We start from the raw sequence: 18,851 nt of genomic DNA on the forward strand, positions 1-18,851 counted from the left end.
GACGAGACTTATTGACTTGTCTAATTATTTGTGATTTAATTGATACACGCCTGTAAATTTTTACCCTATAAAAAAATTAAAAAAAAAATAAAAATTGTAAATGACTATCATGTAACTTATCACCTAAGCAGTTTAGTGTATTTATTTTAAAGAGTTAATTTCGATATGAATTTGGTTGCTATTTTTTGAATGAAAGGAATGGATAATGAAATAAAAAGATGTGTCTCATTGACTATTGAATTTCGTTTATTAAGCCGAGGTAAACTACCAATAAGGTTGGTAGCCTAGTAGAAAAAACCTTTGTCCCATCATTAGCTAGTTGTGGGTTTGGGTCGACATTCGTTGGTACTGCGAAAGCGTTGCTTACCACATAGGGGTTTCAACCTAGGGGTTATGATCACTACTATGGAGCACCTTTTCTCTTAATAAAAGAATGAAAAGAAAAGAAAAGAAAAAAAAAGCAAATTTGATAGGACCAATTAAAGTGGGTGATTGGAGTTCCGAACTTTATCATCTCTAACTATGAGTAATTTAAGAGAGAGGATTCCCAAAAAGACAGCATGAGCCTTACACCAACACAGGGGCTAATGGAAACGCTAATAGAAGCATCTATATGTGCCAAATTTCCACTTTTCATGGGGTATGAGATTGTCATTTCGGCCCCCACTGTGTCTCCCACTGTGTTTGGGTGTAGGGGCTATTTTTTAGGCTTCTTTTTTACCAAATTTTATTTAGCATATTTTTTTTTTGTTAATCAATGACATAGTGTATTGCGAACAATACATCAAACAATATTTCCCTTGAAAAAGATAAAAGTAGACGGAAGTTAAACTAATTTTCATCTTTAACTATGAACAAAGAACAAATCAATTTCTCATCTTAAGGCAGCTTGCCAAGCAAGACGGCGAAGAGAGGAAGTGAGGTAAAAGGGGGTAAAAATATAAACAAGAAATAGAAACAAAGGTGGAAATGTTGTTTCCGTAAATTCCTACAAAGTGATCCAATAATCAAGATTCATGCTTTGACTGCTTCATGAGCACAGGGTTTGGCGTGGTGGTAGCATGATCGAACATTCAACAAATTCTTTACACCAACTTGCTTACCCTTTGGTAAAACATTTATGATTCTCCTTCCTTTGCCTTCTTTTTTAACTAATTTCTCAATTGATTCCTGACAAAAAGAAATAAAAATGAAAAAAGACATTTCAATGAAAAATAATTTACGCTGTGTTTGGTAACCAAGAGAAGAAAGGAAAAGAAATGAAAAGGAAAAAGAATCTAGAGAAGAGAAAAAAATAAAAGAAAAGAATAGAAAAGACATGAAATAGTAAGAAAAAAAAAGTACGAATATTTGGTAGCCATTATAAGAAAAAAAAAATTTGCATTTTCTTGTATTTTAGCAAGATTTTTTTTTTTTTAAATTTTGCAACAAAAGAAAACTTTACCAATCGCAAGGTGAATTTTGAAATTCAAAAAAGAATCTTCTCTTGGTTCAGGATATGCCAGGCACAATGAGAATTAATTAGACCAAGAAATAATACAATTTTTTAGTTTTTTCATTTCTTTTATTTTATTTTCTTGGCTACCAAACACAACAATGGGGAAAAAACTCTCTCAAAGAGTGTAGGGCCTGCACCTAGACACAATCACACAGGATGGAGCAAAATTACTGCCTTACCACCATGAAATGTGAAAAAACCTATCCCCATTAATGCTTCCATATGCACTTCTATTGCCACACATTATGCCAAAAAACTCTTTTCCATTAATGTGAGAGGGCATATAGTAGTAACCTACTTGCTTAGAGAACCCTCTCCTAAAGTTTATGGGAAAAGTCTCTCTGAACAAGTGGTATAGCCTATGGCTGCTCTGATTTTATTTATTAATTCTTTCCATAAGTGAGAGGTGAAAGCCAGTCTGCCCACTCAAGGAACCCTATCCCTATTGTTGCTGTAGCAATGACAAAATAAACTCAACCTAAGCCAAACAAGATTCTTAGCAAGCATAAATATTAAGAACAAAGCAAGGCGTAGATTACATTTGGCCAAAACAGTGAAAGGAATTGTAATGAGGCGAAAAGAACAATGAACCTCGCTTGAACTTGAACGATTCCCCTTCCTTCGCGATGGTTTATCCTGTGTCTTCACTTCAACACTCGTATCTGCAAACAATCATGATGCCAAATATTCCATTGATTTCTAATTCAGAGATTGAGAGCCAGAAAGGCATGTGCGAGAGAGAATGACAAAGAAGGCAATGTAAATAAAAAGGAAATCAATCCTAGGAAAGTTGATTGTCATGCACCAATGCAGAGTGGTTCAAAGCATATAGTTGGAAACTAGGTTTTTCGACTTAGACTTGCCCTTTATTAGTATCTTCTTTCATTCTCATTCTCAGAGTGAGGAGGGAGTGAGGCTATAATTATTTTACAAGTGAAAAGAAAAAGAAGGAAAAAAAAAATTTTTTCTGACGTTTTGTTTATTTGTAAACCAAAATTTATAGTGTATGAATGGTATATGACTCAATAAAAAATCAGGCTCTATAAATTTCACATGATTCAGACAAAAGCATCGAGTAAATGAAAACTCAGACTAACTTTACACCTGGTTTGGTCATTTCCTAAACCTGGGCAAGTCTTCACAACTCTTTACCCGATTTCATGTTTGTTAGACACATCTAGGGCAACTCATCCAAGTCAAAACTTGGACTTCCAACTATGGTTCTGGTATGAAACATGGTCACCCTATGAAAGCATTGCTTGTGGGGGACTTGAAAATTATTTCTTGGGGTTACTAATACATCAAATGGGGTCACAAAACGAGGTCAACATAATTATTAGACAAGTGTAGATCAAGTTCTCGTACGATCTGATCCACACATGAAATCTACCATAGGGCTTTTCCTACTGTGGATTCCATGCATGGATCAGGATCGTACAAGAATGATTCTCGTACGAGAACTTGATCCGCTCTCTTATTGGATGGCCTAATTAATTACCAGCTTGTGATCCACTTGTCATGGCAAGCTTTTGATCAGCGACAAAAGAAGGGATCAGCTAATCAATCACAAATTGTTCAGTCCTGCATGAATTCAGATCCTCTCTAGTCGCACTGAGAGCCCCTTGGGGTGCATGCCCAGAATGCTTCCAATTGTTGGATGTGACTGAATGCCCAACGCAGTTGGAGAGGATTAGAATCCTTCTTGCAGACTTGATCATAGGAGTGTCAAAATCCAATCTATACTGGTTGGATCGACCGAACTAGTAAACAAAAATGTTCTAGAACTTTTTTTAATACTTGTATGCAACTGAACCAGATTGAACTGGTAGCAGACCTATGACTGTTTGGGCATGCATACATGCATTATTATTCATTGGACATTTTTTGGACCCCAGTATATGACTCCGGCCCATCAGTCCCTCAGTGCGTAGGGCCCATCACCGCTGGCGCTACATTGAAAAAGAATTCAAATTTGAAATCGTCAAAGCCGCGGTAAAGGAAGAAAGATGGAGGAATCCGGTTCTACTCACCTTCTCCGTGGCCGGCATTACTCGAATCTCTATCGGCCACATTAATTGCTGCAGAGAGGAAATAGTCTCTGAAACTGGGGGATCCAGGGGCGATCATGGCACCATCCCAATCAAAATAGCCTCCATCTCCTCCTCCGCCTCCGTCGTCATCATTGTCATCACCACGATTACTACCACTATCTTCCTTTCCCACACAGTTATCCATCTCCACTCCTCTCTCCGTTTCCTCCACCTCCGTCTTCGAGTTTTTATCGGATTCCGGAAAAATCTTATTGATTTTGCCATCTTTTCCGGGTGTGGACTCCTCATGATGATGAACTTTCGCTGCTGTTGCGTCCTTTATAGGGGCGGATTGCCCCTTTCCCGACCCTACACCCTCGTTCTCAGACGGCAAAGACACGCTCTGGCTGTTTTCGCTGTAGTGGGCGTTAGGGCTATCTTCTTCTTCATCGTTTAGAAGCCCTTTAGTATAAGTGCCATCGTTTATGGCGCGACCATTCCTACGCTGCCTGATCTCTTCGATCCTGCGGCGGAAGGGTCGAAGCCCTAGGGGAGCAACATTGTCGTCATTTTCGAGCTTCGAACCCCCACAACCCATGGAGGCCAACTAGAAGGAAAATGGAGAGATGGAGTAGTAATAGGAGGAGGATAGGACTAGGAAGTGAAGAAATTGAGAGTTTCGTTTAGGGTTTAAAACGACGTGGGGACGAGGATCATCATGAGTAAGGATTGAAATGACAACGAATGTAAGATCGATTCCATGGTGGCTTCTTAGTAATTTGGGTTTACAGTTAAAAAGCTGTTATTTTTAGGGTTTTGGGAAGAGTCAGGTTGGTTTTCATTGGCGGGTAGCGCGTGGGAAACTATCCAAAATTTGTTTTCCTAATTAGCAATTGGATGGTTAGGGTTGTTATAGCCTGGGGCCTGGACACCCTGTCTCTGCGTTTTTTTATTTTTCTTTGCTAAGAAGCTAAAACAAGAATTTTAAAATAGGAGTTGGATCTGGCGAATTCGTCAATTCGAATCGGAATCGGACGAGCCCAATCTGGATTCCTATGGTTTCGGAGTGGATAAACTAATATGGGTTTCTAGGGGTCAGGTAGAATCTAATTCATTCATCTGATTTTGAGAAAATTGGAATGAAATATGGACTGGATTCAGATTCTAATTCCTTTTTTCTTATTTAAAAAAATGAACAACAACTTAGTGCACGGGGCTCCGCCAACTATTGATATTGTTCCTTTAATTTTTTTATAGAATGAGCCCTAGTGGCCAACCGCCATAGAAACTAATAATCTACCCATGTTCAATAACAGAAATAGAAGCATTTAAATGAGTCGAATAACAAATAAAATATATCTAAGGCTAACGAAATTTCAAAGTACATGACAAACAAATGTGTTGTTGGATGTCAAATGCCATAATGAATTAAAATCGCCCTACCTTTCTTGCTTTTTTTGGGTACATGGTACTGCAGTCTTTTTCTTTGTATATGAAATTACAATATATTCACTAGAATAGACCAATGCAACCTTAAGTCCCCGTAGCTAAACCTAAGTCCAACCTAGCCTTGAGCTCAGGCTGAGATATTTAACCCTAGGCCCAACTTTATCGGGTCCAGCTTAATCTAACTTGGCCTTGATTAATCCTGGTCATCTTGAGTCAACTCGATTTGACTCTAATTGACCCCTGATTTTTTATAGGATTGAGCTGAAATTTTTTCTTTCTTTAACCATTTATGCCCTTATGTTCACTTAAAAAAAAATCATCAACATCAACCATTCATAAATAATCCTAAAGGCTGAAAACATTAGATGTAATAATTAATAGGGAGAGGGGGCACGTCGCTAGCTTTCTTAGAGTTAGTGGCTCAATCAATGAGAGGGTCCTGCACCCCAAAAGCGTGTCCAACCTTTTCCTTAACTGCTATATACGTACTCCCTGTCTTTGATATACTTTTTCAAAATGACTAAAAAACCATTTACATCTACCAAAAAAATTCTCAAATGACCAAAAAACACCCGAAAAAAATCCCCTCAAAATTGAATATGAAACAAATATCATAATAAACTCTCTATAATTATTTCTCTCTCGCTTTAAACATAGAGGAGAAAGGGGGAGAGTGGAGTATTAAAAAAGTATATAATTACAAACCCTAAACCCACTCATCTTCTCACCCCTTTAAATGGAAGATAAATCAAATAGTAATAATAAACTCTATAATTCTCACTCTCTCCCTCTCTAAACGTGGAGGAGAAAGGGGGAGAGTGGAGAGAGAAATAAAGAGAACTATGGTGAATGGAAATAGAATGAACAATTATGGAGAGAGATATACCAACAAAAAAATAAGTTAATAATAATAAACTCTCCATAATTCTCTATTTTTCTCTCTTTCTCTCTCGAGAAATGAGAGAGCAATAATTAATTATAATTATTAATTAATTAAATAGTAAAAAGATAAAAAATATATATATAATATTCCTCTCTCTCTCTCAACGTGGAGGAGAAAGGGGGAGAGTGGAGTATTAAAAAGGCATATAATTATAATTATTAATTATTAAAAAGTCATATAATTATAAACTAAACAAATGCACTATTATTCCTCCTTAAATCTCTCTCTCTCTCTCTCTCTCACTCATCGTCTTTGAAAAAACATGGAGCACAATGGGGGTAGATTCTTCATAGAGACAATAAATAATTATGGAGATATTAAAAAGGTAAGTATGGAGAGAGATATAAAAAAAAAAAAAGAATGGCTCTTAAAATCTTTCATTCCATTCCTTACAAAATCTAAACGTGGATGAAGGGGTATATTCTCTCTATAATTCTCTTTCTCTCACTCATCTCTCTAAACGTGGAGAAGAGAGGGGTGGAGTAATCATTAATTATAATTATTACATATTAAAGAGATAAAAAAAAATAACCACAAAATTACAGTATGGAGAATTATGGAGAGATTTATTGCACTATTATAATTATAAACCAAACAAATTCACTATTATTCCTCCTTAAATCTCTCTCTCTCTCTCACTCATCCTTTTTTGAAAAAACATTGAGCACAATAGGGGGGATTTTCCAGAGAATTATGGAGAATAAGGAGGGAGATAATAATTATGGAGTATGTAAATGGTAATATGTTAAAAATATGCCAAAAAAAAAAAAAAAAAGGCTTCTAAAATCTCTCATTTCATCCCTTACAAAATCTAAACGTGGAGGAAGGGGTATTTTCTCTCTATAATTATCTTTCTCTCACTAATCTCTCTGAGCGTGGAGGAAAAATGGGTTGAGTAATCATTAATTAAAATTATTACGTATTAAAGGGATAAAAAAATAGCCACAAAATTATAGTCACATAATTATGGATAGATTTATTGCATAAAAACGGTATCTTTCAATCAACTTTCATCGACTTTACAAGTTTTTCTGCAATAGAATCCTTCTTTATATATACCACAGAGATGACAAAAAATCAACAACAATATCCCACGATTTCTCAATTTCCTGTCTCTTACAACAATAGTTCAGAATATTTCAAATTCCTATTTCTTTTTATATTACAGTAACACAAAAGTTCTCAACTTCAGTTTCCTTTTCTCTCGGATCACTGGCACTGCATTTCTCAATTTCAGATACTCCACATCCACAAGATAGTATAATTCATTTAATATGCAAAATAGAGTTCAAGTGGAGAAGTTATTGCACTATATTATGGAAAAATCTTCGGAGGATGGGGAAAGCAAGCATGTTTTCACGTACATCGCTTTGACTTTATCAGAGATTAGTTTTTTTTTAATCACTCTCCATGGTTTGTAATATTATGGTTTATTAGTATTATTGTTATATGCTATGAGAGAATTATTTGTGAAATTGATGCCATTCTCAAGACTTCCGTAGAGGAAGATGAGACATATGTTTTTTATGTTTCATGTTCCCATCTCATTTCTATTATGGGAATTGCACTATTTAGTCCGTGGATTTTCTCTCTCGTATTCAGAATAATTAGGTTTAATTTTGTTTTAGAAAATACAAACTTTGAAAAATCAACTCACCAAGCTTTTCAGAACTTACTTCAAATGGTTGACCCAATAATCTTGTCTTAAAAAAATGTTTAATTAGGAGATTACATTTGTACGTGTATTTTTACTAGTATATATATATATATATATAATTCAGGATTGAACTGGGCTGGACTTGATTCGAGACTTCAGCCCAACCTTGGGCCTAAAATTCCTACCTTAAGGTTCTCCCTATTTAGGCTGAAGAGCCTACTCACCCTATGCCCGGCTAAGGCTCAGGGTGGGCTTGGGCAGACTTAGGTTCACAACGCCAAACTTTCACCCCTATTGAATATGGTGTTCAATCCTCTTTGCTATGTTTATCGATGTTTGCAGAATGTCTACTGTACCCCTCACATGGCCTCCGAGTATAGACCCTCATCCAGGGTTAAAAAAAAATTGGGATAAGTATTGGCCGAGGTCGATTCCAATTATAGCAGATCCGGCTCGGGCGACCCATTCCAAAAACTAGGGTTAGGGTTTATTTGGGCCGATTCCGATATTGATTATGGGTTTTAAAATCCTGCCCTCAGTTTGGGCCCAGGAGAGTGTGTGCGATCGGTCGTCACCTGAGTAGATCGCTGGGATTGTGTTTCTTCGGCGACATTTTTATTTTTCAATGTTCTTTCTCTCTCTCTCTCTCTCTCTCTCTCTTTCTCTCTCTCTCTCTCTTACCGTGTTTCTGCAATTGGCTTACAAACAGGTGAGCTTCTTATATGGATTTCCCCCCCTCACTTTTTACTGTTCTCTAAGAAAAGCACAACCATTAGTCTTGTTATCCACCGGAAGCTGTGGGATTTTCATGCTGTTTTGTTAGTTGGTTATTCATTTTATAGGTCCAACAAGAAGTCTGTGTATGTGATGTTGAAGAAAACAATTGCTGCCGATGGCTTTTCTTGCTTTCTGTATAACCCATTATTGATGTCATGCCCGTACCTCTATCTTTTTTTTTTTTTTTTTCGCAATGTGGGATGGATAAAAAATTGGTCCCGGCTTATTGTGGGTGGTGTTATACACAGGATACTAATCCAAGCAAATTTCAGGGAATACAGAAGCCAGGTGGGGATTAGGACCAGAGTGCTGGAAATAGTGAAGAATAATGAGTCCACGACTCGGGAGGACTGGTGTGGAAGACGAGTAAGCTTAACTCCACCAGAAATGCTGACGCCAAGAAATGGCTTATCAAGGTGTGGCATGCCATCTTCCTCTGAAAAACCATTCTATCATGTTTCTCTGGACTATTACTGCAAAAACTGTTTATGATCTTGTTATTATTATTATTTTTTTTGTTTTGTTTTCCTTTTGATGCATTATTTGAATGTCTCAAACAAACAGAAAATGCCACAATGAAGCTAATTGTGTCCCTATCAGAGTACGTTGATTAATCGAATTGTATTTTACATTTTTCCTTTCTCTCAACTCAACTCAGCCTTTTTACAACTAAATGGGGTCCGCTACATGGATCCAAACCCTCAAATCAGCTCTATTCAAAGTTATACTTGATCTCCCATAGTCATTTTAAGTCTGCCCCTATCTCTTTTTGCTCCTTTAATCTGAATCAAATCACTCTTCCATACTGGAGTATCTAAAGTCCTCCGTTGTACATGGTAATGCCACCTCAAATGAATTTCTTGTAGCTTATCATGTGTCGGAGCTACTCAAAATCAGCTCTGATTTGTTCATTCCTTACTTTATCCTTCACAGGTTTACTACACATCCATCTTAGCATTTTCATTTCAATTACATTGAGTTTGTCCATATGATGTTTTTAAACTGCCCAACATTCCACACCATACATCATACCCAGTTGTAGTCCTATAATTTTTCCCCTTAAGGTTTAAAGGAATAAGTCAATCACCAAACACTCCGTACACACCTCTCCACTTCATCCATTATATTTGAATTTTTTGTGTAACACAATCCTCTATTTCTCTTTATTTATTTATGATTGAGACCGGATACCTAAAATAATCACTTTGTGAAATGTCATATGACTTTCTTGTAACTTTTTTCCTTTCTCTTCTGGTGAAAAAAATTTGTGTTCCTCAGCAATTTCTGATTGATCAAATAATTTATTTCCAAGAATGGCAGTCACATGTAAGATATATTTTGAAAATAGCTCAATTGGTTTAAAAATTGATCTGAAGATTATATATATATATATATATATATTCTGAGTCGTTTTTGATTAGGTAAGGCAGTATAAGTTAGGCCTCCTGAGTTCAGTTGTGAGTGTGGTGTAATGGGGGTTGGGAAAATATGTGGTAATAAATTGCAGAGTTGAAGTTGAAAGCTGAGTTCAGTTGTGGACTGTGAAGTTGGAACTGTTCTTGTGTGTTCAATTGCAAGTTTGATATGTGGACTGTGAAATCGGAAGTGTTATTATTTGTTCATTGCAGCTAGCTAAACAAACAAGGAAGTCACCTTGGCTTTTTGCAGACAAACTTCAAGCTTATGGAATGGCTTGTTGAATGAATCAAAGAGTCCTCCATGAGAATCTGCTATGGCACAACTCTTTGGAAGTCACCATGAAAAATTGGGACATTTTCATGAAGCTGTTAGAATGCTGTTGGTTCGTGGAACATGTACTCCATTTGGGGGCATTTGGTGTATGGATCAACTTCTTAAGGTTGTGTTTTCTCAATGACTCAATGTTGCAAACAAGACAGAGATACTGGCAGCAGATTATTTGGTTATAGTGAGATTCTTGGTACCCCTGGATTACTTGAAGTTGAAATCTGCTTACACATGACAACGATTTAAACTCTTAGGTTACTAATATGCTGTCATTGTTTCATGTCGAATGAACATTTCAGTCACCAGAAGTATCCCTATCTTAACCTTGTAATGTTTTAGAAATTCTTCAATAAAAATTTAGCCTTTTGTTTATCAACAGAGAAATTTCTTTCTAGTTGTTTATTTGTGTCTGATCGATATTTGTGATCTGGTTGAGCATTAATCAAATTTCCAAGCTCTAGGTGAATTTGTTGGATTTTTTTTCAATTTCACTTCTTTTTGGTTTTTTGTTTTACTTCTTTGCCTTCTCTCTCTCTCTCTCTCTCTCTCTGCTTATCGTTGAGAGGGGGGTGGGGTACAGAGTTACCTTATCGTCTATAAGAAAGACCATGCCTGTGTTTCCTGTGAAGCTGTGGTGTGCTAAGCCCACGCTCACCACGAGGTCTCGAGTTTGAGTATCCTGACTGTTACCATCCCCACCCCCCTCTTCTATAGAGTAGGTACTGATAAAAAGAATGTGCAAAACCTCAAAGGGTCTGCTTGCTGGATTTGGAAGGCATAGAACTAGAGATTTAGTATCAGAATGTTGAATTTGACCATTCAGACTAGTTTGAAAAACTGAGATTCCCCCTTCCATTCATTCAATAAATTTTCAAGTAAGAGATCCATGCTGTCGGCGTCCAGAGAATTGATGCGAGATGAAAAGACTAACCCCTAGAGTGTGAGGTCCTCTGGAGATCCTTTCATGAACTGCCAAATACGCCCCTCAAGCCTGACCCTGAACATAGATTTGTGGAAAATGGGTTTGGCAGGACTCCTGGAAAACTATAGACTTGGCATTCTTTGAATAGGCTACAGTTTTGGGCAGGAACTCAATCATTTTGTGTACCATGGATTATGTTCAGGTATGTCTATTATATCACTTGGGCAATATTCCTGTCCAGTGGGGATAGCTAAGAGCTTCATCTTTCATTGTTGGGGATCTTTGCTACTTCCATATTCAGTCAAAGAAAATTAATACTGAAATTTGTGATGTTAGGCCATTTTTGGATGGAAAATTGAAATGTAAAAAGCTGAGTCATAAAAACTATAGAAAAGGCCTACAGGTTGCAAGCCTCATCTGAAACCAGAAGATGGACATACTAGAGGAAGAAGTCAAAGAAAAGAGGCCTTGTATATGCTTCATCTGTTCTGTAAATACAAGTCAAGATTCAAGAGTACAACAAATGTCTCTGTTCATTATCTCGTATCAAACTATATTGTTTCTGTTTGTGAAGTTTGTATTGTATATGCTGACCTCTAATTCAATCTATTGCATCAGTTGTCATAATTTTTTAATTACATGAGATTTCTGAGAGCACAATGAAGGTACAAATATATTTTAATTTAAAAAATTGCATCAACGTGGGTTATATTGATTAGAGCTTGACTTGTTCTTTTTTTGACAATGTTGCTGTGGTTCTATTGAGACATCAATACTGGTTTTATAATCATGTATAGGAACTGTTAAAATATGAGCTTCTGCAAGAGGGTAACTTCTAGTCGTAGACAAGGAAATATAGAATGAGAATCTGAGACTGCTGGAAGCGTGCGATGGATAATTTCTAGCCTTTCTACTTCTTCTGTTAATGAGCTCATCAATATAGGCATGAGATGGAGCGGCATCTAGAATGAGCAGGAGCCCAATTGCTGTTGACCAGTTAACAATTCAAGCAACTCATTTCTCACAAACGACAGTCAACGGGCATATCTAAAGCCACTGAGCTCGGGCTTGATTGGCTGATGGTAAGTATCTTACATCAGGCTTGATTGGTTGATGTAGAACATCCTACTTCTGAAGTAATCGTTTCGATCCTTAGCTTACCTGCTTAGTTCACCATTTGACTAAAACATTTTAGCTGAGACTGATTTGAAAATATACTCTTTGTAGGATCCTGATGATTCTGGATACGGTGGTTGGTGCTTGGGGAGGCTTAGAGTATCCATCATCTGTGACCATTGAAGACCCTCCCCATGCCATATTTCATTAGAAAGGCAGGCATGAGTAAGTAAACCATATCAGTTCAGTTACATTTTGTTAAAGAATTGAGATGTCCTTGTTACCTAGTTTTCAATCTCTTTTTCTGGGTGGTTCAAACTCTTCTTTCTTCTTTCCTTGTTAATTTTATTTCATTTCCTATTTCCTATTTCCTATTTCCTATTTCCTTTCAAAGTATTGGTTGGTTCTGGAACTGGTCAACACACATTCCCTGACTGGGAAGCTAATGTTTTTGAAATTCCAATATTGCCCCCACATGATCATTAAACTGACCATTCTGTTCCTTTTTTTTTTTTTTTTTTAATCTTCTTCTTCCCTGTGTAAGCAACTTAGTTGGGATTTCTTTATGTGATTGACCTGCTCAGGTGAAGCTACAAAAAAAGGTCCAATCATGAGTGTTAAGTATGGTCTACCACGACGGCTAACCCACGTGATTGACAAAGGCAAACCTTAGGTCCATAACCCAATTCATTAAAAAAATGTAATCTCCATCACTTTCATTCTCTCTCTCTCTCTCTCTCCCCCTCTCACATCGCCCCTCGTCTCTGAACAAGAAAGTGAAATGTAATTAAAAAGGGTGACGTGAAGAACTCCAACAGCCTTACATGATTCTTAATCCATCATTACAAGAAACATTGGTCGGCAATAATTTTCCTCTTCTTCTTCTTTTTTATTTGTTTCTTGTTATTATTACTATTATATATATATTTTAAGGTTAAGTATTTAAATACCATACAGAGGTCATAGGGATTGATGACTTGAAAACGTAAAGCTTGATAATTTATGTGTAATGCCGTCCACCCCTGTTTTGTCATACACTTGGCAACCATATAAGGGGTTTTGTATTGTGATTCCTCATTTAATTGGGTCATCAGGAAGTCAGATGATTGTGACGATCTGATAAATTGTTAAATGTTTTTTTCAAACTGACCCTCCAAGGCTCCAGAAGGATCCAATGGGAGGTTAGTGTTCATATGATTGTTTATAGGTTATAATTTGGATATTTCTTTTTCATAAAAGAAGGATATGGAAACTAGGTTGGTTTATGGTTCTTGGGATGTGTTCACAAGGAGATAAGTCAAGAAAGCCAAGGGCTAGTGTGGGTCATGACCCATTTCATGTCATCCTCCCAGGTTTGAAGCATATATATATATATATATATATATAATAAAAATAAAAAAATCAATAATATACAGATAAAAACGTCTTAGTAGAGAGATGGCATGATTAATTATGGGGTAAATCATTTGTATTATGAAAGAATCATATCTGCTTTTGTAGCTTAACTGTTCCAAGAGAAACATGTATCTTTTTCCTCCTAACTGCAGGGTTTCAAGAATTGGGTTGATCCAGCCTGGCTGATCCTTGTACGGATTCTAGGATTAGGGTATGTTTTGGTTGATTCTAGTCGATTCTCACTGATCCCGACTTGATTCTGATTTTAATCGGTCAGAACCAATATGGATCCTGATTCCAGGTTTCTGAACCTACCTAAGAGGCATATGCAGTGAACATGTTGCAGGTCAGATTATAAGAATGAAGACCCACCACCCCAAATAATCTCTTTTGAGTGGTAGTTCCAAAACCCGTGATGAAGATCATCTGATTATAGCCACTAATTAGGGTTAATTTGGTACTCGTCTTCTAGATGCTTGAAACAATGTCTTAGACAAGTTGAGGAGTGAGGACAACACACACACAACCCCGTAGACCCTTGTGATGGTAGGTGTATGTGACAGACGGAATGGTGGCTTTCTTCTCAACCTGTTGCATGAAACATGCATAAACCTAACATTCGGACTTCTCTTACTTTGAAATCCGTAGTACCAAGTAGTCTTCTAACCAATGAGACATTTGGGACAGGGAAACATTTATAAACCTAACACTCAGACTTCTGCTACTTCATTACCAAAAAATAAAAAAAAAGGCTTCTGCTCTTTCAAATCCGTAGTACCAAGTAGTCTTCTAAACTAATCTGTCAATGTTCGTTTCTTATTAATGGTTGGAATTTTTCTAAATTTATAAAATCAAGTTTAGTATGGAATTTGCTGATTAGACGAAATTAAGAAGGAATATTGTTTTGGTCATCAATGCAAGGACCTAGTCTGTAAAAGAATTTTGTGCAGAAATGGGACCTTTTGGTTGGGAAGAAAAGGGGGAAGGGGTTGTTTGTTTTTTTGGAAATCCGATCTTGATAAAGATCATTATTCTGTGATTCTGTTCTTATGAGGAATTTCACTTTTTTTCCCAAATGTGAAAGATGGGAGAGGGAAACCCCATGTGTAGAGATTCTTGATTCCATAAAAAAAGATCTCTGTTTTTGACAAAGTTGGGAGCTTTGGATATGTATATGCCCCCGCTTTCCCCCTGTTTCCTTACGCTTTCCCTACTTTCTCTTTCCTCCTATTCCGCTTTTCTTCTGTCTCTTTCTTTTTTCCCTACTTTGGATAAAAACTCTTTTCCAAAAAAAATGGTTTGCCTTTACATAAGAAAAGCTCTTTGATTCTGGCCTTCAGAAGTAAGAGACATTTGGATATTTCAGATTAACAGGCTTAGTCTCTGGGTTTGATTGCAGAAGCATAGAATCAAATGGAGTTCAGAAGATCCTCTGCAAAGCCCTTCTTAGATTATAAAAATAAAACGAGGGGAAAACGTTGGTAGACTGTGGAGAGCCCCAGATATTAACCAATTTTAATATAGCTCTTCATTGGAACTGGCAATTGCTCCACCACTCTTGCAGGTTAATTTTGTCCTTTCATTTGTCAATTATGTAAGTAGCTCCTTGATAAATTTGAGTATGATCGTCAAGAGAAGCAGATTGGGAGGATTGATCGAAGTAACATCTGGAGATAATTTACTTCGTTATTTTCATTGCGGGGTGGAATGGTAAAACCTCAATTTGTGTTACAGGATCAACCAAAAAGAGCTTTCATGAATCTCTACTACAATATGATGAAGAAAAACTGTTGCAACAGCTGTTGCTCTCTTCATGATCTGATCCACTGGAACAGATTTCTGTGATGCCACTTGAACCTGAACACGAGGAAGAAGATGAAGAGGGAACAGGAGCTGGAACTGGTTCATTCTTGTTTTTGACCCTCATGAAATCAATGAAACTAGGCCGACCCATCCTGAGATTTCCGACTCTGTTCTCCTTCCAGGGTTGGGAGAAGTTCTCTTCATCGTTTTTAGTACTCCTTTTCTTCAAAAATATGCGACAGAGAACCCAATTTTCCATGTCCACAGTAGAATTCTGCATCATTTAAATTTCAAAAAACTTCAAAAGAGAATTGGAATTAATTATAGAATCAAGAGTAACCCCGCAAATGGGTTCTCTTCCAATTAAATTATATTAGGGATGGAAACAAAAGGAGTATGGGACTGTTCCGTTATCTGGTTGCACAGAAATGAATAACTCACTTGGGTTGCGTTCTTTTCTGGGAGAACCGAAGGCGCAGCCACAGAAGAAGCAAGTCTGTATTCATGCATGACCCAATCCGTTCTAGAACCATGTGGTGGCTTTCCTCTGTAAAAAACCAGAGTTTTCTTCATCCCCACCACTTGGTTGGTTGTCGAAGTTACGATTTTCCTGTCAATTCCAGTTGCCTTCCAGTAACCAGAACCTGTTGCTCTGTTGCATCTGTTTCCATTGGGATACTTGGCTTCTTTGGTGCTGAAAAAGTACCTCTCTTGCTCCAAATCACCTGACCATGAAGAAAAGGAAGAAACCGCCATATTTAGGGAAAAGAAATTCACCAAAACAAGAACTCGTAGAACAATTCCCAGCGAAGCCCATTAGAGAGAGTACATTCCGGAATGTAAAAACTCAAGCCAGTTGCAGGGTCTTTTTTTTTTATCCAGTTAGCATAAAAAGTTTGTAGTAGTTTAGAGCCAAATTGGTATGGCATTGTTGAAGCTCTGTTTCGTTATTATTTGAAATTGTGGGGCTTGGATTACAGATCTTTCTTCCCCTCACCCCACCCCCCCCCCCCTCCCCTCCCTTTTTTTTTTTGTGTGAAAGGAACTAACCTGGTAAATCCCATGGATCGTTCTTGCAGACATCGGCCTCAGGGATGATTGAAGCGGGCAATGGAAAAGAAAACACCTTGCGCTTCAAATACTGAAGGACGAGCTCTTCGTCCGTAGGATGGAATCTGAAGCCTGGAGGTAGTTTTACTATTCCTTTCTTAACAAAATTTAGCTTCTCCATGTCGACAAATTAAGCAAAATATCCTATATAAAGATTGCAGACTCACTCAACCACCCTGTAGAACTGGACCTCTCAAAAAAGCTTTGGGCGGTGGAGTCAGTCGAGTTCTTACAATCTTTCCATCATCAAAATCAGAGAAACACAGAGGTAGAGACAGAGAGAAACAGAGAGAGAAGAAAAACGATAAGAACAAGAAGATGGGGAGATGGGTAAAGAGAAGGAGAGAGGGTGGGTTGGGTTTAGAAGGAAAAGGGTTGGTTCTTTATAGTAATGGCGTTGGAGGGGTGGAGAATGGAATAGGACGACGACGACCTATTTGGCGTAAACGAGACTCAAAACCTTCCTTTTGACGCATCTTAACAACAAACGTTTTCGATGGAGAGAGAGAGAGATTAAAAAAAGGTAGGTTAAAACACCATTTTTATAAGCTTAAAACGCAACTGAAGCAGCTTAGTCCATGTGTGTTCTCTCGACGTATCCTTCTCTTCTTCTTCTTCCTCTTCTTTCGTTTGTCTTTTTATAAAGAAAGAAAAACACAACCGGCACTACTACTAAAGGCTTTTTCTGCTACTGTTTGTTTTGCTGCGCCTTAAAACTTTCTTAATCCATTTTTAAGATTTCTTCCAAAGTGATCCTAAGAATTTACTGAGCCATCCTTGTCGAGGTTTGCAATTTGGGCACTTGGGGGTCGGGCTTTGACTCTAAGAAAGGTAAGAACGAAATATTTTGACAGAGAAAGGGGTATTTCTGTCTTCCGTGAACCCCCCCAAAAAAAAAAAAAAGTTTGCCCCAGCCGCGGATGAGGTCACTATCTGTCATGCTTACAGATGGGAGTTTCCTGCAATCTTTTATTTTATCTTTAAAAGTACGTAATTACCCCTCTATCTTCTCCTCCCTCCCCAGCCTCTTTTGTGTATTTAATACAATCTCTTCCCAGGTGGTGCTGGGCACGTATGCCAAGTGCTTTTTTAAAATAATTTTTATGCTATTTTTTAAGTGGAATTTTTTTTATTGATACCATAAGTTGTCAATAGATTTATAATCTTACTTTTCTGTCCTTTTTTTTATTTTTAAAAGTTATTTAAGGTAAAAATAAAAAAGGGTTAAATTGAAAATCATATGATTCAACGTTTAATGAAGTTCTTATGTAAAATGGTCGATTTATCTTCATTAAAAAAAAATAAAAAACTGAACATAAGGTACCTCTCATATAGGAAGGTTTTCTTGTGTAGTCATTCTTATATTGCCACATGTAAGGATGATATGGTATACCGCTAGCTAACTATAGGATACATAGGGAGTGATTTAGATTGCTAATTGTTTACAAAAAAAAAAAAAAATCTAGACTACTCATTTGATGATTTATAGTGGCAAATTCAATCATATATTTCTTTTATGTATTATTGTTTTGACCATTTCTTTTCAAAATATTGTTGTTAGTAGAATATTTTTTTTCTTCTAACTAAACTTATTTGAATGGAAACTTGGCATATGATTTGGACAGCTGAAAATCTATTTATAAGTAAGATTTGGATTTAATAGTGGATGAACATGTGGCACAACGGTTAAATTGCACTATTGTAGTATGTTGATCGAAAGTTTGAAGGTAAGACTATGAAAATTCACTTTTTATATCGATAGGCTATAGAAGAAAAATAAAAAAATGAAAAGAATAAATAAAACTAGGGTTTGATACTACATTCTTATCATGTTGTCATATGATTGAAAAGATATATGGGAGAGAGATGCATAGCCTCTCATACACCTTTTTAAACCACTTCGTTTGTTTCCTATGGTCGTTTGAGGTAGATGCCGCCCTATTGTTGACGTGGGGTCTTCCAAATTGACAAATGTGCTTTAGGATCAATAAAGTTGGGAATAAGTGCCACACGAGGGCTTAGTTTACTGTCCTTTCTTTCTCAGCCTCTACCATTTTTAGGTTCTTTAGAATAGGGAAGGGGACTACCGAAAAAAAAAAGAATAGGGAAGGGGTATTGTACTATTGTGTCATTTCAAATGATATTGTGGGTGGGTTAGAACCTTTGGTGGGAATAAATGGGATGGTCCCACATGCACCCAAAATGACAGACACCACGTTGGATCTTGGTTTAGTGACAAAAATGCCACCCTCATACGATGCCCTTTCAAAGATTTCCTCAATCTTCTATTATAAACAGGTTCCCATTTTCCCATTCAGATGTGGAAGAAAGAATCTCTTTGATGGGCATCTAGATATGGCATTTCGCACGTTAGATGGGGACTGAACTTTTGTGAATAGGTAAAT

The 18,851-nt window shown here is 37.0% G+C and overlaps 2 protein-coding genes and 1 long non-coding RNA gene across 7 annotated transcripts; 1 reads left to right on the forward strand and 2 right to left on the reverse strand.

The window, feature by feature from the left end:
* Positions 1-843: 843 nt before the first annotated feature.
* Positions 844-4,363, reverse strand: LOC122077392. Of its 3 annotated transcripts, none has more exons than XM_042643334.1 (3): positions 3,529-4,363; positions 2,090-2,160; positions 844-1,170 (listed from the first exon to the last, which is right to left on the reverse strand). In XM_042643334.1, the coding sequence occupies exons 1-3, from the start codon at positions 4,124-4,126 to the stop codon at positions 1,015-1,017; spliced, it is 825 nt and encodes a 274-aa protein (XP_042499268.1). In that variant the 5' UTR covers positions 4,127-4,363; the 3' UTR covers positions 844-1,014. The 3 variants fall into 3 exon arrangements, 2 of the variants coding, with proteins under 2 accessions (XP_042499268.1, XP_042499269.1); XM_042643335.1 differs by having other exon boundaries at positions 953-1,170; positions 2,038-2,160; XR_006139784.1 differs by having other exon boundaries at positions 1,043-1,170; positions 1,678-2,160.
* Positions 4,364-7,923: 3,560 nt separating this feature from the next.
* Positions 7,924-16,551, forward strand: LOC122077335. 3 transcript variants are annotated; one of them, XR_006139766.1, is made up of 6 exons: positions 7,924-8,286; positions 8,627-8,770; positions 11,820-12,104; positions 12,250-12,363; positions 14,933-15,097; positions 16,416-16,543. It is a non-coding gene; the product is annotated as an uncharacterized LOC122077335 (long non-coding RNA). The 3 variants fall into 3 exon arrangements; XR_006139768.1 differs by lacking the exons at positions 14,933-15,097; positions 16,416-16,543 and adding an exon at positions 12,723-12,946 and having other exon boundaries at positions 7,934-8,286; XR_006139767.1 differs by lacking the exon at positions 14,933-15,097 and having other exon boundaries at positions 7,937-8,286; positions 16,416-16,551.
* On the reverse strand, positions 15,202-17,011 carry LOC122077334 (NAC domain-containing protein 83-like). The gene is made up of 3 exons (XM_042643256.1): positions 16,387-17,011; positions 15,778-16,061; positions 15,202-15,610 (listed from the first exon to the last, which is right to left on the reverse strand). The coding sequence occupies exons 1-3, from the start codon at positions 16,565-16,567 to the stop codon at positions 15,287-15,289; spliced, it is 789 nt and encodes a 262-aa protein (XP_042499190.1). The 5' UTR covers positions 16,568-17,011; the 3' UTR covers positions 15,202-15,286.
* Positions 17,012-18,851: the final 1,840 nt, after the last annotated feature.

Source organism: Macadamia integrifolia, chromosome 4, assembly GCF_013358625.1.
Source record: "Macadamia integrifolia cultivar HAES 741 chromosome 4, SCU_Mint_v3, whole genome shotgun sequence".
NCBI classification, from domain to species: Eukaryota; Viridiplantae; Streptophyta; class Magnoliopsida; order Proteales; family Proteaceae; genus Macadamia; species Macadamia integrifolia.